Source organism: Melospiza melodia, chromosome 20, assembly GCF_035770615.1.
Source record: "Melospiza melodia melodia isolate bMelMel2 chromosome 20, bMelMel2.pri, whole genome shotgun sequence".
NCBI classification, from domain to species: domain Eukaryota; kingdom Metazoa; phylum Chordata; class Aves; order Passeriformes; family Passerellidae; genus Melospiza; species Melospiza melodia.
The window spans coordinates 2,667,067-2,694,808 of record NC_086213.1 but is presented as its reverse complement, the minus strand read 5'-3'; the positions used below and the strand labels follow the sequence as shown (position 1 = coordinate 2,694,808).

The 27,742-nt window shown below is 49.3% G+C and overlaps 1 protein-coding gene across 1 annotated transcript; it reads right to left on the bottom strand.

Moving 5' to 3' along the window:
• Window positions 1-454: 454 nt before the first annotated feature.
• Window positions 455-27,537, bottom strand: ASCC2 (activating signal cointegrator 1 complex subunit 2). The gene is made up of 19 exons (XM_063173474.1): window positions 27,486-27,537; window positions 25,104-25,199; window positions 23,334-23,492; window positions 22,830-23,000; window positions 20,847-20,976; window positions 18,988-19,055; window positions 18,461-18,571; window positions 15,968-16,080; window positions 14,883-14,957; window positions 14,243-14,350; window positions 13,131-13,199; window positions 12,439-12,513; window positions 11,854-12,040; window positions 11,072-11,286; window positions 9,449-9,568; window positions 5,097-5,315; window positions 3,017-3,125; window positions 2,008-2,084; window positions 455-1,308 (listed from the first exon to the last, which is right to left on the bottom strand). The coding sequence occupies exons 2-19, from the start codon at window positions 25,182-25,184 to the stop codon at window positions 1,140-1,142; spliced, it is 2,256 nt and encodes a 751-aa protein (XP_063029544.1). The 5' UTR covers window positions 25,185-25,199; window positions 27,486-27,537; the 3' UTR covers window positions 455-1,139.
• Between the last annotated feature and the right edge of the window lie 205 nt (window positions 27,538-27,742).

The window sequence follows — 27,742 nt, the reverse complement described above, 5'->3', positions numbered from 1 at the left end:
AGCAGGGGGTTATCCTGGATACAGCATTTGGGGATTCTGGTAAATCTATTCCTTTTTCCATGCCTGGCATTGGGAGGTTTGGGCAGCACTGATAGGCAATGAAAATTCTCCTTGGAGCATTCAGGGCTTCCCCTCATTTCATGGCAGTGGCTGTTCTGCTGCATTTCTGCTGCTCTGCACACAGCCCCAGTCACACTCCTGCCCTCTGCACAACACCAGGCACCAAGGTGTGGACCTTACTACCACTTTACTAGCACTTTACCACCCTGGAGCTCAACCCACTGCTGATTTCCCCACTGTGGGGTGACAGCCACAGGCACTACTGCAGTGCAACAAAATACAGCGTGGTGGGGAGAGGCCACTCAGGGCACATTAACCAGCAAATTAACCAAGCAAAGCCTGTTTGGATACCAGGAAGCTCATCAATGCTGTGTAAGGGTCTTAAAAAGCCAGCTAAGACATCTGCATCTTTTATTTGCACCATCTGTTTTCACAGGCCTCACTTGAGGGACAGAAATCCATAAGGTCTGACTCACCTGGACCCCTGTGGGTCTGCTGGCAGTGGGAACAGCCTGAGCCTTTCTCTGCCAGCTCAGAGCTGTGCTGGGAGGTTTAGGTGGAGCTCAGGGCAAGGCTCTTCCCCCAGAGGGTGCTGGCACTGCCCAGGCTGCCCAGGGAATGGGCACGGCCCCGAGGCTGCCAGAGCTCCAGGAGCCTTTGGGCAGCACTGCCAGGGATGGACAGGGTGGGGTTGTTGGGGGGTGTGGGCAGGGACAGGAGTGGGGCTGGATGATTCCTGTGGGTCCTTTCCAAGCTGGGACAATCTATAACCCAAGTTCAGGATAAGGCATTTCCATGGAAGCCGTGCTCTCGGAGCTGCCCACTCCAGTATGAAAATAAAACTCTGAATTATAAATAGTACAAAAGGGCAGGAACGGCTGCTGCAGCCTGTCCCGTGTATTGGCTGCAGCCACGGGCACACACAGAGGGCAGGAATTGCACTCCCACAGGGAATGCAGCTCCGTGCGAGCCCGGCTGCCGGGTATTGCACACAACATCCATCCCCGAGCACGGGAACGCCGGGACCGGGAGCCTCCTCCTGGGCAGGGCCCGGCACGGTGTGCCCCGCCCCGGAGCGCTCAGGACGGGATCATGCCCTTGCTGCGCTTCCTGTCGGCCATGGCCCGCCGGTTGTGGTTGGCTCGGGTGCTTTTGTTGGCCTCCTTCTTCCTCCGCTCCTGCAGCGTCTCCCGGCTCTGCCCGTGGCCCTTGGCGGTGCCAACAACGGCGGAGCCGTCGTGTTTGTGCCTGGGGGACACAGAGCAGGGACATCACAACAGGCACACTGCACTCCTGGGGTGAAATCCCACATCCCCACAAACACTGAGGTGTGAGGGGTTCAGCTCAGGGCTCCCACAGCAGCCCAGGAGCAGCATCAGCCACACCACCACTGTGTCCTTGCACACACTGAGCCCATCAGCTGAAACCAGCTATGAAACTGTCCCAAAATCCCTGTGGGAGCTGTTGGAGCTCTGGGAGTTGTGCTCTCCGAGAGCCTGTCTTCCACAGGGTTCTGCTAGTTGGAGTGACAGGACAAGGGGGAATGGCTTTATGCTGAAAAAGGGGAGATTTAGATTGGCTATTAGAAGGAATTGTTCCCTGGCAGGGTGGGCAGGCCCTGGCACAGGGTGGATCCCTGGCAGTGCCCAAGGCCAGGCTGGACAGGGCTTGGAGCAGCCTGGGACAGTGGAAGGTGTCCCTGCCCATAGCAGGGTGTGGAGCAAGATGGTCTTAAGGTCCCTTCCCACCCAAACCACTCCATGATTCCATGCCATGCCTAGCCCTATTCAAAGGGATAAAACAACCAGCAGTGAAGTAAAGGGTGGGTGAGGAATTCACCCCACTGTGGCAGGACCCTGACACAGGAATGCCAAGGAGCAGCAACACCCCCAACAACCCCAGCCAGCAGCAGAAGAGCTGCAGAGGCAGAGGGACAGCCTTGCTTACCCCTTCCTGGCGAGGAACGCCTGGCGCCTGGCCTCGGCCCTCTCCCGCAGGACTGCGGGGTCCTGCACAAAGTGGTCCTGAAGGAGGCAAGGGAACAGCTCAGGAGACCCATCAGCCCCAAGGGAACAGCTCAGGAGACCCACCAGCCCCAAGGGAACAGGTCAGGAGACCCATCAGCACCAAGGGAACGGGTCAGGAGACCCATAAGCACCAAGGGAACGGGTCAGGAGACCCATCAGCACCAAGGGAACGGGTCAGGAGACCCATCAGCACCAAGGGAACAGGTCAGGAGACCCATCAGCACCAAGGGAACAGGGCAGGAAACACATCAGCCCCAAGGGAACAGGGCAGGAAACACATCAGCCCCAAGGGAACAGGGCAGGAGACCCATCAGCACCAAGGGAACAGGGCAGGAGACACATCAGCACCAAGGGAACAGGGCAGGAGACACATCAGCACCAAGGGGAACGGGTCAGGAGACACATCAGCACCAGGGGAACAGGGCAGGAGACACATCAGCACCAAGGGAACAGGTCAGGAAACCCATCAGCACCATGCAGCAGCCTGGAGAGGAGAGTATTCTGTTTGGAACGGAGTCAACTCCTGGTTCATTACCTCTGGACCAGTGGGATTGGTGTCAGGGACTCTAAACACAACACCTGGCACAAAACCTGCCTGAAAACCTTCCCAGCCCATGGCTGCTCCCAGCACATCCATGGAAACAGAGTGCCAGTGACTCTCAGAGTGCTCTGCTGGCTCTGTCTGTCTCTGGGTAAAGCAGATTAAAGCTCCCCACGGAGGAAGTGTCAGTGCTCCAGCACAGTCAGGGCAGGAAGCTGTGGAGAGCTCTCCTTGGGGACACATCACAGCCCAGCAGCCACTGAACAGCAGCTCAGTCCCTGCTGCTCAAAGATTCCCTCTCTGAAACAGGAAATCTGCTCCACATCACCTGCAGGTGAAGCAGGGAAGAAATATGGCAAATTTGAATGCAACTCCAGCTAAATGTCACCTTTGTTCTTTCCTTTTCAGCTTCCTCCTCCTCCTCTTCATCTTCTTCCTCTGTCTCCTGTCCTTCTTCATGTCCTTTAGGTCTCAAGACCTGAGGAATTGTGAATGGCCTGGGAAATAAGACACAAATAGTTAGAAAAGAAAACAGCACAGCCACAAACATTTCTCTGAACAGCACATCCTTTGTGGTTTGCATTATGTCTTCAAAAAGATGAGACTCTACAGATTTCATGGACTTCATTTTCCTGAACAAAAAAAAAAGGAGACCCAGGAGTTAATACCACATTCCTATGGGCAATTAGCAAACACACAGTCTCCACTGGGGAATGTTCACTATGAAATTGTCACTGAAAATAATAATAGTTAAATAAAACCCCAACCCTGAAACCTCACAAGGAATTTCTCCACAGAAACAACAGCTTCCTTTGGGAAATGGGTATCCAGACACAGCCACAATATGAAGGAGTATCCCTTGCTACAGCAGACAGGGAGCATCTGCTGCAGCAGACAAATTTGGACAGAAGCCTTCCTGCTCAGGCAGTGCTGTGCTCCAAACCCTCTGACTGCTCAGGGCTACCCAGGGAGCCCCAGTTCCAATGCTGTGCCCCAGTTTCCTACAGGGGGAAAACCCTGGAGAAATTCATCAGGCTTTATGAATCACTCTGGACATGCAGAGCAAAGGGCCTGGGGGTGGAGGAAGAATTTACACATGCCTATAACTCTTCTTTAACATAAATATGTGTCTGTGTTTGAATTCCATTGGAATTCAGACCCACCATTCCACTGCCAAAGAAATAAATGCAGAACCAGAAAAGCCTTTGTTATGTCAAACCAACAGATCCAGTTTTCAGCAGTGACATCCACTAATTGTTTCTAGGGGCACTGAGACCTGAAAGAGGGAAAAACACCTGGGTGCCACATTCTTACAGGCAAAACACAAAAAGGATTTAAACTGAAGCTTCTCAACACTTTAGGAGAGGGAAAAAAGGGACAAAGAGCCTCAAAGCTTCCATTTGGTTTGAGGTTAGGGATGGTGACATCTTCATAATACATCAGAATTCAAAAGGCCACTTTCAGGAATGTTAAAGCAGCTTTTAAACCACACACTTTCTAAAATAAATATTCGCCAGCCTCCATCCCCATTAACCCTTTGTTTCCCAAAACAGTCATGGTGCAGAGTGCTGTGCAGTTCATCAGGGACTCAATTCCAGCTGTCAGCACTCAAGAGGGGATTGGCAGGGAAAAGTCTGGTTGTAAAATTCCCCAAATTATGAGGTTTTCCTTTGCTAATCAGCCATTTTAGGTTGCCCAGCTCCACTGATTTTCCAAGCCATTTTTCCCTGCTGCAGGGAAGTTTCTCCAAGGAGAGGCACTGCTGAGTACAAATTTCCACACATGGCAAATTCCCCTCTTGGATTTGCTGACTAATTGAGGCAATGGCCCAGTGGAAGCTGGAGAACATCCTGGGCACACTCTGTGTTCATTTGCAACACATTCCTGAAGTTTAGGAATGGTCTGACTAGGAATTTGGTCTGTATTTGTGTACAGCCACTTTCCAATGAGGTTCTTTGCCTCAAGAGTGCCATCACTTTCTGTTCAAGGAATAGCCTGCTGTAGGGGGATAGAACATGAATAAATACAGGTAGTACAGAAAGTCATCTTACCCCCTAAAGAGTTGCAGCTGAGCCAATTATTAAGGATTAGGAGCAGGCCTGATGTTAACAGGCAGCTGTAGCCAGCAAGAAGAGTGTTATAAAAGAGTGGATTGTTGGGAACTGGAGTCAGCTGGCTGCTGTGAGGACAAAGAAGAGTCAGTGCCTAGAGGGGCTACCTAAAAACAACATCGAGGAGGTACAAAACTCTATCAATACAGAACCTTAGCAATGTAATGACAATAGAACACTCCCTATCCACAGGAGAAAGGAGACCCAAACCTCCCTCCTTGCACATCGCAGTGCAAACAGAGAAAGGGCTGCTTTGAATCCCTCGTGTGGAGGAACAGAGCCCAAACAGCGTTTCCCAGGTTTGTGGGAGCCAGACAATTCCGTGCCTCCCTCCTTCCCCCTGCCCTCAGCATTCACCTCCTGGCGATGAGCTCGTCATCCGAGTCGGCGTCGTTGGCGCCCACTTGGTTCCCATCGTAGGTGTCGTCGTACTCGTCCTCGTAGTCCCCGTAGCCCGGGGCGGCTGCGGGCAGGGGCAGCTCCTCCAGCACCACGCTGTACTGGCTGTAGCGCTGCCTCTGCTCCGCCACCAGCCGCTTGTCATTCACCAGGCTCCGCGTCGTGTCCTTCTCCCTCCTGCCCAGCAGCGGGAGGAAAAGGGTTAAAACGGGCCCCCGAAGCTGCTTTTTGTCCTGTTGGTCAGTGGGGTGTGAAGCAGGGCAAGCCTCGTCCCCAGTGCCACAGGCTCGCCTTACCCCGCACCTACCGGCCTGCTGCTTTATGGGATCGTGGGATGGTTTGGGCAGGAAGGGATCTTAAAGCTTATTTTATTCCATCCTCGCACCTTCCACTAGCTCAGGATGCTCTGAGCCCTGTCCAGACTGGCCTTGGACACCGAGGGATCCAGGGGCAGCCACAGATTCTTTGGGCACCCTGTGCCAGGGTCTCTCCACCCTCCCAGGGAACAATTCCTGCCCAATATTCCCTCCATCCTTGTCCTCTGGCAGTGGGAAGCCATTCCTCCTTTTCCTGTCACTCCAAGCCCTTGTAAACAGTCTCTCTTCCATCTTTCTTGTCAGCCCCTTCAGGTCCTGGAAGGCCACAATTGGGTCATCTCAGAGCTTTCACTTCAGGCTGAACAATCCTAATTTTCCTCACAGCAGAGCTGCTCCATCCCTCTGCTCATCCTGGAGCTTCCTCTGGTGTCACTCCAGCAGCTCCAGCTCCTTCCTGTGCTGAGCCCAGGGCTGGCTGGAGTGATCCAGGGTGGTGTCCCAGGGCTGTTTGGCCACTCAGAAAGAGCAGGAATTGGAGACCACCACCAGCACTTCAGACAGAGAGGGAGCTCTCACAGGAGGCCAAATGCAATCCCATTGCAGGTGAAACTTGGCCAAGGTGCGTGGAGGGAGCACAAATGTGAGGGGAAAAGGACAAATGTAGACAGGGAGATCCAAAAAATAACCAGGTGAGAATGAGAATAAATACAATTCCCAAGGCAAAGAACAAAACAGTAGAGAGTGACTGTGATTCAGCCTCTCAGAGAACTGCAAGGGCTTGTTCTTTAAATTTAGAAGGCAAGTAAATTACAGTCATTTTATAGAAGGGAAGACCAAGAAACAGAGGGTTTAAAAAGCAGCTGCTGAGTGTCTCAAGCTGCACAAGCATAATCTCTCAAGTGCCATTTTTCAGACCAGCTAAGAACATATTTACAGCAAAGCAACAAGGGATTCCACTGGCCAGCATTCCCAGGAGAACCTGCAGCCCAGGATATAATCCCAACAGTGGATTTAACAGAGAAAGGACCTGTCCAAGGCAGTGGCAGTGACTCAGGAAGGGACAGACTGAGGGGATGTGATCCAGCAGCCGGGATTTTCATTTGGAATCTCAAAACAAAGGAAGTTTGCAGCTGGAGGTGTTCCCTGTGTGCCATGACTCACTGGTGGCACAATGCCCTCCCAAGCACGTGCTGAGCTTGGGATCCCTGGGATAACAGCTCCTGTGGGAATTCAGCTGAGCCTGAACCCTGCACCTGCTAATTGCTTCCTGTCCAGCTGGTCTGGTGACTGGACAGGAGCTGCATGAAATGGTCTGGGCACCAATCCCAGGAAAAAACAGTGGGGTAGCTCCTCATGGAGCTCAGGACATGCTGTGGCTCCAGGAGACAGATTCAGCTGGCAGCCAGGGCTGGACAGGCACAGACAAGTGCCATCACTTCTCAGGATCAGCAGAGTCTATGCTGGCACATTCATTTCCTTGTGTTTGATTCCCTCCACGTCCTGCCTGGATTTGTCTTTCTCAAGGACAGTCTCTGCCCCAAACTGCTGATGCTGAGAGTGGCCAGGACAACCTGCTCTGGCTCTTTAGTGCTATGGTGACACCAGGCTTAGCAACAGCACCCTGAACACAAGAGAATTTGGTAAGCAAAAGGTACTTAGAAGGAGGAAAAAAAATTAAATATTTGATACAATTCAAATCCAAAGCAGATCTCAGACTAAGCTTGGAGAGCCCTGTCACCCCAAAACTGGGGTGAACCATCAGTGCTGAATATTAAATCCTGGAGACAAGGTACAGCAGCTTTTCCTTGGATTCAGCTGGATATGGTCATCTTTGGGCACTGCTGATCTCCAGGTTATAAACTACTCAAACCACAATTAATGTCTGGAGTCCTGCAGATTCTTCCCAAATGTTCTGAAATGAAGGGAGGCAAATGACAGCAGGAAGAGGACAATCCCAAGGGGTCACATAACTACAGCAGGAGAGAGGAGAACTTCTCCAAGAGTGCTGGTGCCCCTGGGGGGCAGTGCCATGGGAGCAGAGCCCAGCTCAGGGATGATTTACAGCCTCCAGAGCTCTCCAAGTGATCTGCAGAGGGAGCTCTGGATATTCCAGCCACTGCATGCTCTGTGCTGAACCCGGTGCTCTCTGGCCTTGACCAGCTGCTGCTGTAGGGCTTTGGGAAACAGGGATAAAGGCTCTGGGAATGAGGGATAACCCAGCACAGCTGTGCAGGGCTCTGGGAATGAGGGATAACCCAGCACAGCTGTGCAAGGCTCTGGGAATCAGGGATAACCCAGCACAGCTGTGCAAGGCTCTGGGATTCAGGGATAACCCAGCACAGCTGTGCAAGGCTTTGGGAATGAGGGATAACCCAGCACACCTGTGCAAGGCTTTGGGAATGAGGGATAACCCAGCACACCTGTGCAAGGCTTTGGGCATCAGGGATAACCCAGCACAGCTGTGCAAGGCTTTGGGCATCAGGGATAACCCAGCACAGCTGTGCAAGGCTTTGGGATTCAGGGATAACCCAGCACACCTGTGCAAGTCTCTGGGAATGAGGGATAACCCAGCACACCTGTGCAGGGCTTTGGGAATGAGGGATTACCCAGCACAGCTGTGCAAGGCTTTGGGAATGAGGGATAACCCAGCACACCTGTGCAAGGCTCTGGGCATCAGGGATAACCCAGCACAGCTGTGCAAGGCTTTGGGCATCAGAGATAACCCAGCACACCTGTGCAAGGCTCTGGGAATGAGGGATAACCCAGCACACCTGTGCAAGGCTTTGGGAATGAGGGATAACCCAGCACACCTGTGCAAGGCTTTGGGAATGAGGGATTACCCAGCACACCTGTGCAATGCACCTGTCTCACAGGGCAAGGCACCACCAGGAGGAGAAAGGTTCTGCCTTTGAATTCTCAGCTATGGACACAACAAAAGTCATGGCCTTGGCCAGAGAGAAAGGAAATTCCTTTCTTGCTCAGCCAAGACAGGATCAGCACTGTGGCACTGCTCTGAGGAGCTGGGCCACTGGACTTGGGAACTAAAGTGGTTTTTTCCTAGAGTTTGATGCAACTTTGCTACCAAAACCTTAACTGGGTGCTCTCAGGTCAGTGGCTCCAACTCCAGCCAGACTTTCAGTTATCTGCTGTGTAAATGGATCCCAATTAAGATCACCCATGGATGGTTAGAGGAGGTGTTTAAAGTCCAGTGCAAGGTGTCCCTGCCCATGGCAGGGGGTGGAACGAGATGAGCCTTAAGGTTCCTTCCAACCCAAACCATTCCATGATCCTGTGATGTTTTAAAAGAATCTGGAACAAGGGAACCACACCATAGAGCTGACATCAGTGGGAGCCAGCACCACACACCCAGCTAGGCAGAAGGCAAAGTGAAAACTGGTGGGGGTTTGCAGAAATCTCTGTTCATGGTAGGGGGATCCCTGCTCAGTGCAGGCAGATTGACTAAATGACCTTTAAAGGTCCCTCCCAACCCAAACTACTCCACAAGTGCAGGTGCCCTTCTGCAGGAAGCTTTACAGCAGCAGGGACACACAAGCAGTCTAAGGCACTGAATGTTATCAGATGTTGAAGTAGATGGATATTGAATCTTCCCTTGGCTCTGGATCAAATCATTAGTTATTCTCAGCTCTGAGTCACAATCCCAGGCTCAGGGATGGGTCTTTTCAAGGTTTGTTGTTCAGTGCAAGTTTAATATTAAGCCCAAGGAGGAAGAGCCTGACATTACAAATGAGCTTGGCAGAGCAATCTCCAGCAGCAGACACAGGAAAGCCAATTAGGAAAAACACTAAGTGAAACCAACCCTCTCATAATATTTCACTTCACTTTCCCAGACAAACAGGTGGGAAACATTTTTGATAAGCCTTTCCCCCTGCCAAAACATTCCTGCAGGAGCTTTTCAGGAGAGATAAATGTGCAGGATCCCAGGTGTTTGTTCCTCCTGACAGGCAGAGCTAATGACTGGGTGCCAACACTCACCTCTTGCCTTTCTGGATCCGAGACACATCCACTGCATCCCTGCTGAAAACATCAAACTCATCATTCTGGAAAATGTTACAGCGAGAGCTGACCAGAGGGGTAGGGTCTGGCTTCAGCTGCCTGTTAAAAAACAAACAGAGAGAATAAAACAAAAGTGAAGTGAGGAAGAGAAATCCTCTCCCTTCCCTAAGCCCTTGCTTTATCCTTTATCAATCCCAAAATATCCTGAGCAAAAGATCCTGAGCACACCAGAGGTGCTGGCTGAGTCACAGGGCACAACCCCTTCCCTTCCCAAAGCTTGGATTTGAGGGGAAACTGAAGTAACCCACAGAAAGACAAGAGAAAATTCTTCTGTTCATTTCAGAGTCTATCAAACCATGCAGGACAACAGAATATTCAACAGACTGCCTGGTCTCAACACAGTGACTCAGTGAAGACAAACACTAAGTGTGATGAATTACAGGCTGGAAAAAATTCCAATAATTTGTTGCTGCTGATTTCAAGATATTTATCTCCCTTGTTAAATCTTTCCCAGGGTTCCAGGTTTATGTTTGTTCAACTTGTAAGTGAAAAGACTGTACTTTTGACATTCATTTTGGTGGTGCAGACAGCTCAGCTGGGCAGCTGCAAATGCTGCTGTGCTCCCCTATAGATCAGCAGGGGTCACAATTTGACATTTCCTATCGAACCAGCAGCTTTGTTTCAAGATGCAAAAGGCAGGAAGAAAAAAAATGCAGCTCTATCTTGTGGAACTGCTGGCTTTGCAGAAAAAGCAATCCTTCCTAAAGCCTGTCCTGCACCACTTGTGCCAAAGTCAGCAGATCTGATGGTGGGAACACAAAGATTGTTGCAAAACTCAGATTTTTTTACATCATTTTTCCGATAAAGATGCTTTCCTTTAATGCAACAGTGAGACAGTCTGCCCATAACTCCATGAAATGTGAACAAACAGCACATTCACATCCTGATGCTCTGTTAGGAACTGCTGGTGCAGCACAAACACACACTCGCAGCTGCAGACAAACTCCAACAGCTCAATCCTGCCACCAGCTATAAACCCTCCATCCCCTGCCCGATCCAGGAAAGCAGGACAGGCCTGGCAAGTTTGTCAGAGGGAACATAAAAATGGATCTGAATTGTTCTATCTTCACTCACAAAGCAGCAGCCTGTTAAATAACCATATTTGACCCTGTGGGGTGAATTCCAGCTGAATTGGGTCCTCTGAAGATGCCCTTTCCTGTAGGACAGCTGGGATTTTCACAGCTGTGACAACAAATGCTGCAGCAAAATAACTTTTGGAGGAAATATATTCTATTGCCCAGCATTCTATTCTGTTCTATTCTATCCTATTCTAGTCTAGTTTAGTCTAGCATTTCATGTATAAATGGTTTTGTCTCCTGTCACAAAACACAGCCCTGCACTGCTCTACTCTAACACTGAGCAGCAAAGGTCCCACTGCTCTGCAGGGACACAAGGAGGGCAGAAAACTGGTGACAGGTGACAATGAGAAGCCTTCACTTCTGTTCTCTACCCCAAATATGCAAATTCTTAGAGCTCCACAAGTGTTGAGCCTTCAGTGAGAGCAATTAAGTGAGACAGAAACAACCAGAGCTTGTCCCACACCTTTGCATCCTTCGGTCCATCTTATCCAGGTACGGCACCAACTTCTCCTCCAGGATGTTGTTGATCACCTGCTCTGTGTCGTATCCATACTCCTCCAGGCAGGCCAGGATGAATCCCTCTCCAAGATCTGGCAGCAGATCCTTCACTTGGGAGATCAGGGAGTCCAGCTCCACGCCGGACACGGCGGCGACGGGCGCGGCCGCAGCGCCGGCACACTGGGGACACCAAACACACCTGGTGGCACTGGGCAGGGACACAGCTGAGGGCAGGCAGTGGGCACAGAAACACAGGGCAAGCAGCACTCTGGGCTCTCAGGGTTTACACACAGAAGTCCAAGACTGGAGCCAAAAGAGAAAGCAGCTGTTTAAACTACACGAGGTTTCCAGCACAGATTTGGGCACACGGCTCCTTCTGCCAGTCCCTGAGTCAGCAAGGACACCCTGGAGAATCCCTTCCTCAAATAACAGGCAAGCTCTGCATTTCAAAAATATGCACATGAGCTGCAGGGATGAAACAGAGTATTTGAATAATCTCCAGCAAGGGAAAACCCAAGCCATGAGAGCTGGAAGCAATTTGCTCAGAGATAACTCAGGATTCAGGTGTAGCTTCATGTCTCATTTCCCAAGGCTGCATGGAGATCCAGCAAAGGTCAGAAATTACACCACATCTCATGTTGTCCCCAAAGCTGAGCAAACCAAGCTGTCCTCACAGACAGAGGAAGGCCAGGAAGAGCAGAGCCCCCAGGGAGAGCAGAGCCCAGTCCCACACAGAGCTGTACCCACCTCCTCCTCCAGGGCACACGCAGCCCCCAGATCCTCCCTGTCCTCAGGGCTGCTCTCCACGATGGCTGAAGCTCCATTGGATGCTGCTGGAGCTTTAACAGCTTTTTCTGAGAGTCCTTTTCTCCTGTCTATTCCTTCCCAGGCACTTTCCACTGCTTGGAGGATGTAGGCTGTCCTGGTCTCATCTCTAGGAGCACAGCATTAAGGACATTTCTGGATGCACATATTCAGGGATCACCCTGAAGTAACTATGGGATTGTCAGCCATGTCCAAATTTGTGCCTGCATCAACACTCACAAAACCATGCAATGGTTTGGGTGGGAAGGGACCTTAAAGCTCATCTTGTCCCACCCCCTGCCATGGGCAAGGACAGCTTCCATTACACCAGGTTGCTCCAAGCTTTGGACACTTGCAGGGATGGGGCAGCCTCAGCTTCTCTAGGCAACAACTCCCCCCTATCCTGTTTTTTTCTGTTAAGGGAAAACTTTCCAGTACTCCTTGCCAGTCATGTAGCTTAACCAGAGGCAGAAATATCACTGGTGTGAAGGAATCCAAGAGCAGCAGGGGTGCAAAGCCCAAGGATACAGTGCAGAGGATGCCTGCTGGAGCAGACTCACATCATCCTCAACAGGGAACAGCTCATCGTAGTCACGGAGAAATCTGAAAACACAGGAGCAAGTTTAATCAGTGGAGCTCAATTAATTAGCACTACTGTGCCTCTCTGACTGCCTCAGTGCTCAGGCAGGAACAGAGAACCTCTCACCCAATGCTGGATTCCAGCCACGCCTGATTTTGGTCCCACTACACCACAGCAACACTCCTCAGGTGTGAGGGCTGGAACCCAGGGCTGCATTACAGGGAAAATCTGCATCACCATGTGAATGTGCTCAGAATGCCAGCATGGGCAGGAGGACAAGATGGAATTCCCAGTTCTGCCACTTCCTTTGCATCTCCAGCATTCATGTTTAATAGTTTTCTGGTCTGGTCAGCCCAGCTGGAAAGCACAGATCAGTAATAACAGCCTAACTTGTCAAGGCAGCTAATGGCTAAATTGCTCTTCTCTTCTTTGTGAGGTTGGATTAAAGGGAGTGAAGAATTGCATTTCTCAGTGCCAGGGTCTGTGCTGCAGGCTGAAATCCTCTCACTGCACTTCTCCCAGCTACTTACAAGATTTCTGACTCCCAAATGCCTCGTAATGCTGCCTCAGGCAATTCTGCTGTGAAGAATGGCAGAGGAAGGAGCTGAGCCCCCTCAGGCCTCCTGCCAGCCAGACTCACCTCCTCTCCTGAAGCACTGAGGTGAAGATCTGCAGAAATTCCTCAATAAATGGCTGAATATTCTCACAGCTGCAGGAAAACAGCACAGTGAACACTCAGAGGCAAGTCTGCCAAGCCCACCACTCACATTTACACACCAAGGGAAAGCCCCATTGGAAGAGAGATTTCAGGCCACATTTGGCTTTCATAGGAGCAAAGAGTCAAATGGAAGCAAGTGGTTTTTAAGGCTTCAGCAAACATTTCAGCACTTTGATCTCAAGCTGTATCACACCTAGAATTACAAGTTTTCAGACAGACTTTATAAATAGTTTGATGCCTCAGACTTGCAGTGAGCAGAAAATGGTGTGCACAGCTCTTGTAATTGTGCCTTTATGATGTCTTGGGATTACACCAGTGAATTTTCTAGAAAGTTTGTGCTCACCTGAGCAAGAACACCTGCCAAGCAAACTCCCACTGCAGCCTCAGTGCCCAAACCCTGGGTGCTGCTGAGGCTCCAAACCTTGTTCCAAGGCACCTTTGGGTGGGAAGGGACCTTAAAGCCCACCCAGTGCCACCCCCTGCCATGGGCAGGGACACCTTCCACTAGCACAGGGTGCTCCAAACCCATCCAACCTTGCCTTGGATGCTTCCAGGGAGGCCCAGCTGCTCTGGGCACCCTGTGCCAGGGCCTCTCCAGCCTCACAAGGAACAATTCCTTCCAATATCCCATCTAACCCTGTCCTCTGGTAGTGGGAAGCCATTCCCCCTCATCCTGTCACTCCAAGCCCCTGTAAACATCCTCTCTCCATCTGTATTGTTGGACCTCCAGGTCCTGGAAGGTCACAATCAGGTCTCAAGGTGTTACACATGACCAAACTTTGCACAAGCCACACACTGGGGTCAGAAAGCTCATTGGACCCAGCTCAGCACAGAGATTCTGGACCAACCAGCTCCATCTGGAACATTCTGATACACAGGACAAAAGAATCTGACCTTAGCCAAGCCTTTGGCTACAATCCCAACACAAATAGCAGTTTCTGTTCATTTTCTCCAGTAAATTTGTAAATGAGAAGCAATTTCTCCCACACAGCAATCAAGTAATTGGTGAGTAGCACAGAGCCAAGTGCCAATACCTGCTCTCTAGGATGGGCTGCAGACAGACTTGGTTTACTAGGATGTGAAAAACCTCTATCATCTTCTTTCTGGAGTGTGAAATCCTCCTCCACAAATCAGCAAAAACACTTCAGAGAGAGCAAAAGACACTGTTGGTGTCAGCACCAGAACCTGTAACACACCTTTATGCCAGAGTTAATCCTCTAGAAGAAGAATTTCATTAGGATGATCATCTCCTTGCTGCAAAGACTAGATATTAGACACATGGCATGGTCATTAAGGAAAATCCATGCCTTATATAAAGCTTTTCAATCCCAGTTGTCCTGGCAGCTCCCCACGCAAGACCCCTGCTGTACCAGCACAGCCTGTGCCTCACACTGAGACTGAGCTACACAGAGATATCATTCATGTTCTCACACTTTGTAACAATTTACATGCACCTCCCATCAAATTCCTTCTTACACAGCACTAAAAATGATTCGTCACCCCAGTGCCCAGGAAAATTTGCTATTACAGAAGTCATCTCTTCAGAGCCCTTTGAAGCAGCAGAAAAAAAGCCAGGCCCCTCAGGGATGGGTAAAGCAGCATGAAGCGAATTCTTAACTAAGCCCAGGGAAGTCTCACTGAAGATCCAAAGGAAACCTTTGCAGGAATTCTCACCTGTTATCTTCATAATGCCTCTTCTTGATTGCAGATTCCAGCTCAGGAATTGCCAGTTCATAAAACGAAGCCAATCTGTACAGAGGGGAACAAACCTGTACCTGTCAGCTGAGGTTGCAAAAGTCATTTGCTAAAAGGCAGAACAAATGGCTGATTTCATGAAACCCTCCTCACCAGCAGCACCCATGAGCATCACCTCATTTTGGTATTTCTGCCCCAGAACACAAGCAAACACAGCACAGAAAAAAGAGCAGCACTCTAAGGAAATCACAGGGAGGTCTTTGAAGGGGTAAGAAAGAAAAGCATTTGAGAAGCATCCTGGTGCTGATCAGAACCATCTGCTCGACCCAGAAAAACCCCCAACACAGATCTGCAGCCTGAAAAGACCCAACATTCTCAGAATCACAGAAACCTTCGTGTTGGAAAAGCCCCCTGAGAGCACTGAGTCCAACCATTCCCCAGCACTGCCAAGGCACCACAGACCGTGTCCTCAAGTGCCACATCCAGCTGGTAAATCCCTCCAGGGATGGGGACTCCACTGCCCTGGGCAGCTGTGCCAGGGCTGGACATCCCCTTCCATGAAGAAATGTTCCCTAACACCCAAGCTGAACCTCCCCTGGCACAGCTTGAGGCTGTTCCCTTGTCACTCTCTCCCAGCCACTCAGCTTTTGCCAAACCTCACTGATATTCTCGAGCATAAAACTGGGCATAACATCAAAGGAATTTGTTTTCAGACCCTGAAAACAAAAATTATTTCTCTGAAATACTTTCTGCTTCCCTTGCTTTGGGTCCTACAGCACTGGTCCCTCTCCACCCTTCCCAGAGCACACCCAGTACTGTTCAGCTGACTGGAAATGGTCATGGATGCCTGGCTCTAGGATCACTCTTAAATAACAACAGACACAGAACAGAAAATCCACACATCTCTATCTCCATGTATTTATTATGCTGCATTCCTGCCAGAGAGACCCCAGCAGCCTCTGCATCAGATCTGTCTCCTCATCTAACAATGGGACAGGACACAGTGGCACATTCAGTATTTTTTACATGGCCAGGACAAACTCTGTCTGCACTCCAAGACATACCTGTAACAAAATTCATGTTTTTGGAAGGTCTGGCAAGCCAAGGGAAAGACATCAAGAAAGGCCCAGAGAGTTGTGCAGGTGTCACATAAATACAGCACAATGTCCTTCAGCTCCTGGGAGGGAAAGAGCAGTTACTGAGGGAAGGGCCAGGCAAGATTTCCCAGCAGGGACACAGAATATTGGGGACAGGCCTATTCCTGACTGCACAGAGTCTGTATCAACCCCATAAACCTATTACAGGGCCTGGGGGCAGAGACAACATTTCTCCTAGAACTCCTAATGTTTGTTTAAATATCTATAATGCAATCCCAATTGTCTGCTTTCATTAAAGATCCTGGGAGATTATAAGAACCCTCATGAGGTTCTGTTCTGGAAGGTGGCTTTGCCCTCAGTACACCCTCCACATATGGAATTCTTCCTCAATGTTTCTTTTCATGAGGCATTGCACAGCAGAAACATGGGAACCAAAGGGAACATGGGAAACATGGGAACCAAAGGAAACATGGGAACCAAAGGAAACATGGGAATCAAAGGGAACATGGGAATCAAAGGGAACATGGGAAACATGGGAATCAAAGGGAACATGGAAAACATGGGAACCAAAGGAAACATGGGAACCAAAGGAAACATGGGAATCAAAGGAAACATGGGAATCAAAGGGAACCAAAGGGAACATGGGAATCAAAGGGAACATGGAAAACATGGGAAACAAAGGGAACATGGGAATCAAAGGGAACATGGGAACCAAAGGGAACATGGGAAACGTGGGAACCAAAGGGAACATGGGAAACATGGGAATCAAAGGTAACATGGGAACCAAAGGGAACATGGGAAACATGGGAACCAAAGGGAACCTGGGAAATGTGGGAATCAAAGGGAACATGGGAATCAAAGGGAACATGGAAAACAAAGGGAACATGGGAAACGTGGGAACCAAAGGGAACATGGGAAACATGGGAATCAAAGAGAACATGGGAACCAAAAGTAACATGGAAAACATGGGAATCAAAGGGAATCAAAGGGAAACATGGGAATCCAAGGGAACATGGGAATCAAAGGGAAATGGGAAACGTGGGAACCAAAGGGAACACGGGAACCAAAAGGAACATAGGAAATATGGGAACCAAAGGGAACATGGAAAATATGGGAACCAAAGGGAACATGGGAACCAAAGGGAACATGGGAAACATGGGAATCCAAGGGAACATGGGAAACATGGGAACCAAAGGGAACATGGAAAATGTGGGAACCAAAGGGAACATGGAAAATGTGGGAACCAAAGGGAACATGGAAAATGTGGGAACCAAAGGGAACATGGAAAATGTGGGAACCAAAGGGAATATGGGAAACGTGGGAACCAAAGGGAACATGGGAATCAAAGGGAAATGGAAAACATGGGAATCAAAGGGAACACGATAAACATGGGAATCCAAGGGAACATGGGAACCAAAGGGAAATGGGAAACATGGGAACCAAAGGGAACATGGGAACCAAAGGGAAATGGAAAACATGGGAATCAAAAGGAAATGGGAAACATGGGAATCAAAAGGAAATGGGAAACATGGGAACCAAAGGGAACATGGGAATCAAAGCGAAATGGAAAACATGGGAATCCAAGGGAACATGGGAACCAAAGGGAAATGGGAAACGTGGGAACCAAAGGGAACATGGGAACCAAAGGGAACATGGGAAACATGGGAATCCAAGGGAACATGGGAACCAAAGGGAAATGGGAAACGTGGGAACCAAAGGGAACATGGGAACCAAAGGGAACATGGGAAATATGGGAACCAAAGGGAAAATGGGAATCAAAGGGAAATGGAAAACATGGGAATCAAAAGGAAATGGGAAACATGGGAATCAAAAGGAACATGGGAAACATGGGAATCAAAAGGAACATGGGAAACATGGGAATCAAAAGGAACATGGGAAACATGGGAATCAAAGGGATGTTTTCTGCAGTCTGGTCCAGTGCAAGCTGCATTTCCAAGGCAGCTGAAACAAACTGAGTGTCACACTAAATGACAGTTTCAAACTATCACTTATCAATAAATCATACTTTGAACTGATAGTTTGGTCCCACACACAAACTGAAAGACTAAGGTTTTCCAGAGGACCACATTCACTGTCTTTGTACAGCCCCCAGCACATAAACTCCTCTTAATTATCTGCAGTTAAATGACACTGGTGTTAAAACACACATTTCTTAAGGAAAAAAAAAATCAACTCTCATGACCTCCAGGGTTAGGTGGAGACCTCTGTCAGATATTGTTGCATTATTTATAAGCTGGTTAAGTAAAAAAGTTGCCAGGTTAAAAACTATCCATGTTCCAAAGGATATGGTTGAAAGGAATCAGCTCATGGTGGAAAGGTTTTATCACCATGTCCCAGGACAAAGAGTGCAGCAATGGCACAGAACCACGAGCTGTGGGAGCTTTGGGGAACAGAATGATCCTCTGTGGCCTGCTCAGAGTACACAGAGCTCACTCCTACCTGGAGGGGCATGTTCCCTGCAGTCACATTGACTTTCTCTTCCAGTTTCTGGGGCTCAGCAGAGGCCCCTTCACACTGCAAACCACACTTGTGCAAAATATTGTTGAACACCTAAATGAGGAGAACAGGGCAGTGTTAATAGACAGGAGCCAGCAGTGGGACACAGCAGAGAAGGCAGAAGCTGAAGGAGGGTGGAAGGGAGGAGTCATCAAGTAATAATTTTGGATAAAGTTCAAAACCTCCCTGACAGACACTAACAAACTAGGGAAAGGGAGAAACAGCAAAGTCAGGGGAGGCTTAGGCTGGATATTAGGGAAAGTTCTTCCCCCAGAGGGTGGTCAGAGCTCAAGAAGTGTTTGGACAATGAGTGGGATTGTTGGGATATCTGTGCAGGGCTTGATGATTCTTGGGTCTTTTCCAACTCAGGATATTCCTCATGAAACACATTGTGCCCACCTACAGTGTTCCCTTCCCACTCTCCAAGCTATGCCACATTTCCAGATGAAATGCCAGCAGGAAAGCAGTACCTGGAGGATAGTGGGCAGAGTTTCATCGAGGTCACTGAAGTAACTGGGCTGCTGAGTGAAGATGTTTCCTGAAAAGGGAAAGGAGAGCATTTCCATCAGTTCAGACATTGATGCCAATGAGCAAATTAGCATCAGCAAATGGTACTTGTGTTATTGCTGACACCCCAGACACACCTAGTGACCATGAGGGACACAGCCCACCCTGACTCCTCAGCTCATGCACAGGCCCTGCTCCCAAAAAGCTGCTCCATCAGCTCTGCAATGCCCCTGGAGATCCAGCAATGGGAACATGCTCATCAGAGCAGAGCAAATGAGATGTCAGATGATTCACGCTCCAGGGGCTGAATCAATGAATAATGCAAATACTATCACTGAACAACCCCAGATCCTTTATTTGACAACTGGAGTTGACTTTTAATTACTGATAACAGCTCAGCACACACCAGGAGATGTGCTGCCGAATATTTCTTAAAGGTAATGAGGCTTTAGTAACACCTGCTATTATTTTACTAGGACTCCATTATCTTTACAAAATACTCCACTGAGTAATGCCACACCATAAATCCTCACCAAGCAAGCACCGAGGCTCCTATTTTCCTGAGAATTACTGTTCAGATTATGACAATTAGGAGTTCTCCAGCAAGGACAGAGCTATGAGACAAGTTTCAGATAAAGTTATACCCTAAGAACCTCAAGTTTCTGAAGTTATGAATTACACACCAGAACTGCTCATGCCATTACTGTCCCGACATAGTGAAATAATCAGGTGAGCAAACCTTTGGTCACCTGCATGCAGCGTTATGCACTCCAGAGCATAATTCAAAGGAGCTTTCATTACTTAGGTCTCTTTTGGAATATTTTAAGACCCAGATAATCTGAGCTTCCCATCTGAAAGGGAAGCATCTGTCTTGCCATGCCTGCTTTCCATCTCTGAGGCACAACAGAGGAATTTAGAGTAGAAGCTACTGAAAAAGGATAAAAAGATTAAAAATGCAAAGGTTTATCTAAGATTTTCGGGCTGGAAATCTGTCTACACCACATGATTTAACTAACACTTCTCATGTGAGTGAAGTTGGAAATGAGACAAAAATAACTACCAAAGAAATGGAAAACCTTCATCCCATGAGCTGCAGGCAAAGTGGGTTAGAATTCAGGAAGAGCTGGCTTAATCCAAGGGTAGATATTCTTCCACTCAGGTGATGTTAAAGATCAAGATAAAGAGAGCAGCTAAATCAACGTGCTCCATCTTCACTCCTCAGCACCCATGGCTGGATGCTCCTCCCTGTGTACTCACCACCAGGGCCATGTGTACAGGCACAGAAAGCCAGGGATAAGCACAGCTTGAGCAAGGCTCTGAAGTGTTTGTGGTTTGGAAGCTCTGGATGCATCAATGCCTGCACCCAAGTTTCAGGTTCTCCCACTTCCCACAGCAGTGATTACCTCACACCGAATGTTTCACTTGGCTGCCAGCTCTGGGAACAGCAGACTCACAGCTGGACCGTGCCCATCTCCCAACCCTCCTCACCCTTTGCCATCTCTGCCAGGGTTTTACAGAGCCCCACATTCCTCCTACAAGGGCTGAGGCCACATTCAATTGGCACAGGAAACAACTGAGCCTAGGTTTATGTCTAACAACATGAGCCTGGCTCAGGGCAGCAAAGCAGGACATGAAGCTTTCCTTGGAACAAGCAAAGTGCACATTGGAAAAGAAAAGCACAATCTGATCTAGAAATGACAGATCTTAGGTGCTACTGAACAACTAATTTTCAGAGCAGTTCCACTGGTATAAACCCCAGTAAGTCACTTGTCATAAAAGCAAAAACCTAAATGTAGCAAGTTGTTCCTTGGCTTTTACTGACCAATCATCTTCTGGAGCAGGAGCCCATTTCCTTTCCCAAAAAGGACACAGAGATCCAGAATCTTGGGGATATCAAACAGGAAGTTATTGTAAATAATTTTTCCAAAGACAGAAGGAGTGATAAAATGATCCTACAAAGACAGGAAAAAAAAAAAGGAATTTAAAGGATAATCCATATCTTGCTCTGCAGTAACTCCAGCATTATAATGGCACCTGTAAAAACATCTCTCAAAGGTATATTAAGGAATTTATTTCATAGAAGGCAGCAATTCTGCTTGAAACAGCTTCTGTGGAGCCATCTATTCCCACATTCGTGTCCTGCCATACCAGGCACCCCATTGAACAGCAGCTGAATTAATCTAATCTACCTAAAAGTTTTACAAAAAATCTCCCTGCAGGTCCCCAGTTCCCAGCCTGACACCAGAACAGCACAGGAGCAGGAATGAGTAACCAGGCACAGGGACAGCCTGAGATTCTTGCACCCTGGAGAGCAGAACCCAGCACCAGAGACCACAGAATCAGGGACAGGCAGGGAGAAACCCCAGAGCTGCAGCTCTACATGCTGACTGCTGAACACTGTGCCAAAACCTCATCACACTGAAGGCATTTCTTACAAAATTCTGGATGAGAAAAATCCCATTGTCTGACACTGAGAAACAGGCAGCTGAAATGTGATTTTGGATTTTCAGAAGCCTGGTTTGCCTGTGACAGCAAATGTTTTCAATCCCAGTGAAAGGCAGGGCACACTGTCCCTGCTGAAGCAGAGGGATGGGGCTCAGTGCTGGCCAGGTTCCCTTTCCAGAACTCCTGCTGACTCCTGCATGACAATGGACTATTCATCCCCTGCAGATCACTCAACTAGAAAATGGTTTCAAATGCTCGCCTGCCTCTGGAGTGGTGAGGTTTAATCAGATCCTGCAATGAAAGACAGCACAGAGGTGTCAGGTACTTCTGCTGAAGTGGTGCCAGCTGCAGGCTCCAGCATTCCTTCATCCTGCTCCTGTCCCACTCCCAGGCCTTTCCCTCAAAAATCCTGAATGTCAGCACTGCGATGAGCAAGAGAACCAACACAGCCCTGACACATGATGAACCAGGGAGGAGACCAGTGATTGCTGCAGCACAAGGGGCCTCACTCACCCTGCCCAAAGGTGAAAATCCCATAGCTCCAGATGGGAGCTGCACTCACACAATTAGTGATGAGGATGTCTTCAATTATAGAACCTCAGGGTGGGAAGGGAGTGCCCCGCCTGCTATGGGCAGGAACACCTCCCACTGTCCCAGGCTGCTCCCAGCCCCAGTGTCCAGCCTGGCCTTGGGCACTGCCAGGGATCCAGGGTGGGCACCCTGTGCCAGGGCCTGCCCACCCTGCCAGGGAACAATTCCCAATTCCCAATATCCCACCCATCCCTGCCCTCTGGCAGAGGGAGCCATTCCCTGGGTCCTGTCCCTCCATCCCTTGTCCCTCTCCAGATCTTCTGAAGCCCCTTTGGGCACTGGAAAGGGCTGTGAGGTGTCTCTACAGCCTTCTCCTCTCCAGGCTGAATGCTTGATGATGCCAAGATAACTGTAATTTAGAGAGATTTCACTCTATGTCCAAAATTTGGGGCAAGTTCATGGAGACATAAGTATCAGAAGGAATTTTATGGCCCTAATGGAGTGAACGCTCAGGAACTGGTGGCCTGAAGAGCCTGTTCCACGTGGCCACACAAAGGCCAACGTGCTCTCTCTCCTCTTCCCATGACATATCCAACCACTGCACAAGGATAACCTGCTATTACTCAGGAAGGAGATGCAGGCAATCAACCAAGGAATCACTGCATAGTTTGGATACTTCAGCTCTGAGTGTTATCACCTCCACTCTGAGAACCCAGCTGATAAAATCATCAGCGAGAGGAATGTCCGTGCCAGAAGGAAAATGACTCATTTCTCTCTTTTTTCCTAAGTCACACAGCCTGGAGCACCTGCAAGGCATGGGAACATTCACCTTGGACTCCTTGTGGGTGGACATCCTGAGGAAGGTGAGGAAGACACTGCGATGGAGGCATTTCTGCAGCTCCTGCACCTCGGGGTGGCAATCCCACAGCACGTCGAACTTGCGAGGGGCAGAGCGCAGGTAGGAATCCAAACACTTCTGCAGGCTCTCATCAAATATCACCTGGCACAAGCAAAGGCAGGAAAATGGAAGGAGGGAATGTCACACCTTCACAGGTCGTGCTGCTGAGCAGCCCAGTTAAATTTAAAGCAATCAAAAACACCCAGGCCCACAAAAAGGACTCCTATATCCATCCACAAGCCAACTCAAAATCCCCAATGGAAAATCCTTAGGGAAATACTTTCTTTGCATTCTAAGGTGCAGAAATGGAAATTAAATGTTTCCTGCATGACATAATAAGCATAAACAAATCTTTATGAAAATGATGTAAGGCTCATGGCTTTTACAAGCACCTGGATGTTTATGTTGCATCTCCAGATAAAAAGCAATGACTACCTGGCACCAGAATTTGTCATGAGGCAGAGCCAGAAGCCAGTTCAGGTCATCTGCAATGAATTTTGCTCGTTCCAGGAATTCCTCCACCAGAGCAGGGTCTCTGATGGCAGGAGGGGGCTTGTACAGCACGAACGACCGATCTGCTTTAATCTCTGGGTGCTGCAGAAAGCCAAAAAAACACTGTATTAGAGCCTCTGTATTACAACCACTGTATTAGAGCTCTGTATTAGATCCTCTGTATTAGAGCCTCTGTATTAGAACTCTATTGCAACCACTGTATTAAACTCTGTATTAGAACCTCTGTATTAGAACCTTGGTATTAGAACTCCAGACCAAGTGACAGCAATGTCACCATCTGCTCACTGAATTCCAGGAAACACAAAGCTACTTTTTAATACAACTTAACATTATCAAATCACAGAATGGTTTGGGTGGGAAGGGACCTTAAAGTTCATCCAGTTCCATCCCTGTCATGGGCAGGGGCACCTTCCACTATCCCAGGTTATTCCAGCCTGGCCTTGGGCACTGCCAGGGATCCAGGGGCAGCCACAGCTGCTCTGGGCACCTGTGCCAGAACCTCCCCACCCTCACAGGGAACATTTCCTTCCCAATATCTAATCTAAATTTCAGTTTGAACCAATTACTCCTTGTCTTGTCACTACAGTCCTGATGACAGGAACATTCCCTCCCCTGGTAACTTCTCATTTTCTACCCTTTCAAGGCAGTGGGTTTGTATCCTTCTTTATGAGCAACATTTTCAGACCTTGATAATTTGGCAGTTGTTGCTCCTTGCTTTCTCTTAACCAAAGCCTGACAAAGCAATCCTCCCACACCATCAAAACAAAGAGCAGGAGCTTCCTGGCATGCCTTTGAACTCTCTCTTTTTCCTCTGAACTGGTTCTTGCACAATACTCCATGAACTCAAACTGACACAACCATCAAAGGCACAAACACTTTGCTACCTTTCCCAAAGGTTACTGAACGGGCTGTGCCCAAATACACCCACCCTAAAAGGAGAATTCAGTGAGTAGCAGATTTGGGCTCTGCCTCATCCCAGGCGTGCTCAGGGTAAAGCTCCTCAGGAGTGAGCAGCACTGACAGTCCCACTCCTGCAACACACCCAAAAGGCTCTCTCCAGACCTTATTTCTGGGGAAATCTGGTTTCTGTGGGTTGAATTGTCTGGTTTCATCAAGCTGAAGGCACAAGGGATGAATCCCAGTGCCACAGCTCAGAGCTAAACCTGAGGCAGAGCTTGCAGAAACTCCCAGAGCATCCCTGCTCTGCAGCAGAGGTTACAGGCTCAAGAGAGGTAGTTGTGCTGTAAACACAATTCACTCCAGATGTTGAACACAGCAAGTTTGGGTCTCATGTTCTGGGTTTTTCTCATGGTGGGTAAATGAAATCTCAACTATGTGAACACATTAAAAAAATAATTTAACAAGCAGGCTGAACAAATTTCACAGAATCACAGAATCTCCTGAGCTGGAAGGGACCCACAGGGATAATCCCAGCCCCTGTCCCTGCCCAGACCCCCCAACAATCCCACCCTGCCCAAAGGCTCCTGGAGCTCTGGCAGCCTCGGGGCTGTGCCCATTCCCTGGGCAGCCTGGGCAGTGCCAGCACCCTCTGGGGGAAGAGCCTTGCCCTGATCTCCACCCAAACCTCCCAACACAGCTCCAGCCACTCCTGTCACCCATCCCAGACAAGCCCCAGTGTAAGACAATGATTTACTGAAGGTCTGTTTGGCTCTCAGGAACACCAGAGCTCACCAGAGCTGGCAGAGTTCTCAGCTTCCCTGTCTGGGGATCCCTTTCTGTCAGCTGGAGCTCGTCCAGAGGCAGTGCTGGCATCCTGGTGGCTTCTTCCTGTCCCCAGCAAACAAAAGCAGCACAGGATGCACTTCACAAGGTCAGTCAGGCAAGAGCAGAACAAAAGAGGCTGCAGCCCTGCTGTAACACATTCACACTGGCTGGGAACACATTTATACCCCACCAAATGCCAAATTCTGGGGGGACCTGGACATGTATCAGAGGAAATCTGGAATGTGGTGCTAAACTTTCATCCCTGATCCTTACAGATATCTTCCAGGACAACAAAACACATTTGGGGACACTGTTTAATATGGACATAAGATATTTAAATGGAGTTGCTGAAGAGCTGTGCTGAACTCTGGCCTTTGCAGCCTCTTTCAACACTTCCAGTGTCTCTCCTGACAGCACAAACTGCAGGAACAGCCCAAACACAGCCTTGCCTGTGCTTTAAAAGAGCATTTTTGGTGCCTGTGTGTAGAATCTCACAGCACTCAGCCAGACAAGGGACACAGGCTGAGCCTACAAAAGCCTTCCCCACCCACTCCTGCCAATTCCCATGTGCTCACAAAACCACAGCTTCATCTTCAGCAGCATTTGTGGGCTCAGAAATGTTTCAATTAACGTTCTGAAATTAACTATAAGGCAAATATTGGAGTAACTCAAGAGAAAGAATGTTACGGGCACTGTTAAAAAAGTTCAGAGTTAGAAAAATGAAAGTTGCAGGATAAAAGAGCTTTTGAATTTTTTAGGGGGTTATGAGTTCTGCAAAATGGTAGCACCCCTAAAAAGTTATGTTTGTATTAAGAAAGTCACACATCTCCTTAGATGCATGTTCAATTGCAGTCACATTGCCTGGGCTGGAAACCAATTAAAACAAGAGCAGTGTCTCTAACGCTGAACAACTCTGACTCAGGAGTGGGGTCATGGTTTAGACAGCAAGTGAAAAAATAACATTTTTCATTTCATAAATTTGTCACCTATGGATTTAGGCAAAAATTCTGTAATCTAACATTTTAGAGATCAATTAAAATGATACAGCAGAGCAACAGCAACACCCATAGTTTAGAAAACAAAAAATAATTCCATCTTTTCAGAAGAGTTTAAAAACTAAAATGATGACAGAAGCAACTATTACTTTATGATGAACAATTTCTTTGGGAAAAAAAAAAAAAAAAAGAAATCACCAAAACTTTTTAGCAGAATAAGCCAAGCTGGCTATTAGTTCAGTTTCATCATATATTTAATTTGGCTCTAAAAATTTTTAAAGTCATTCTGAAGGTTGCACATAGAAATGTGTGTTTGTAATGCAGAAAAACATGCCAAGTGTCTCATTTCAAGCCTGGAAGGCACCAAAGTCTCCAGTCCAAGTCAAAAACGTCCTGGAAGAAACAGAAGCCTAGAGAAGCTAGAGAAGAGAATAAACCTGAGTATGGGATAACCTCAACAGGGAATAATTCCTGATCACTCTCAGAAACTTTTCCCCCCACAAAGAACTTTGGTGTAAACCACATGCCCACGATCAATCTGTCATGCCCTGTGACTTCAGGTGCAGTGGAAGAGCCAAACATGATGAACCAGGGAAACTGATTTTCCCAGGGAAATTTATTTTCCCAGTGCCAGAAGGGTTCCCTGCCCTGCAATTCCCACTGATGAGCACATCCATGGAGACATCCAGGGTGATGTGACACTGCTGAGGGTGAGGCAGCCAGCCCAGCACAGCTGGCACAGGGAATGCTGCAGCATGGATTCATGGAATGGTTTATGTTGGAAGGAACCTTAAAGCTCATCCCATTCCACCCCTCACCATGGGCAGGGATTATCCCAGGCTGCTCCCAGCCCCAGTGTCCAGCCTGGCCTTGGGCACTGCCAGGGATCCAGGGGCAGCCACAGCTGCTCTGGGCACCCTGTGCCAGGGCCTGCCCGCCCTGCCAGGGAACAATTCCCAATTCCCAAAATCCCATCCATCCCTGCCCTCTGGCACTGGGAGCCATTGCCTGTGTCCATTCCCTGTGTCCATTCCCTGTGTCCATTCCCTGTGTCCAGCTGCTTGAGGCCCTTGTCCCACGTCCTTCTCCAGCTGTTTTGGACCCCTTAGGCACTGGAAAGGGCTCTGGGGTCTCCCTGGAGTCTTCTCCTCTCCAGCTGAGCACCCCCAGCTCTGTCACCTCGGCCCTACCCATGGCCAGACTCCCCCGGTTAACCCAACACCGCCGGTTACCCCGGGCCCCGCCGCTCCCGCTGCCCCCGCGGCTCCGTCCCGGTCTCCGTCCCTGTCGCACCGGGCCCTGCCCGGCCGCTGCCGCCCAGCCCAGCCCCGCCTCAGCTGCCCGAGCCCGGTACCGGCACTCGCGTCCCACCGGCCCCGCGACGCTTCCGTGGCCCAGCGCTGCTTCCGGCCCCGAGCGGAACTACCGGGCTGGGCTGGGCGGGGCCCGGGCCGGCTCCGCCCCGGCGGCGGCACCGGCCCTGCTCCGGCTCCGGCTGTGGGCGGCAGGGGCGGCACCGGGGCCGGGTGTGGATCGTGGGGCGGCTCCGGCTCCGGCTATGGCTATGGATCGGGGGGAGGCACCGGGGCCGCCTGTGGATCGGGGCTGGGA

Coding starts and splice junctions, on each gene's coding strand:
- ASCC2 (XM_063173474.1), bottom strand. CDS start 25,184: ATGCCAGCACTGCCTCTGGACGAGCTCCAGCTGACAGAAAGGGATCCC. Junction 12,514..13,130: donor TCAGTGCTTCAGGAGAGGAG/GTGAGTCTGGCT, acceptor CTGTGTTTTCAG/ATTTCTCCGTGACTACGATG. Junction 5,316..9,448: donor CGGATCCAGAAAGGCAAGAG/GTGAGTGTTGGC, acceptor GCTGCTGGGCAG/GAGGGAGAAGGACACGACGC.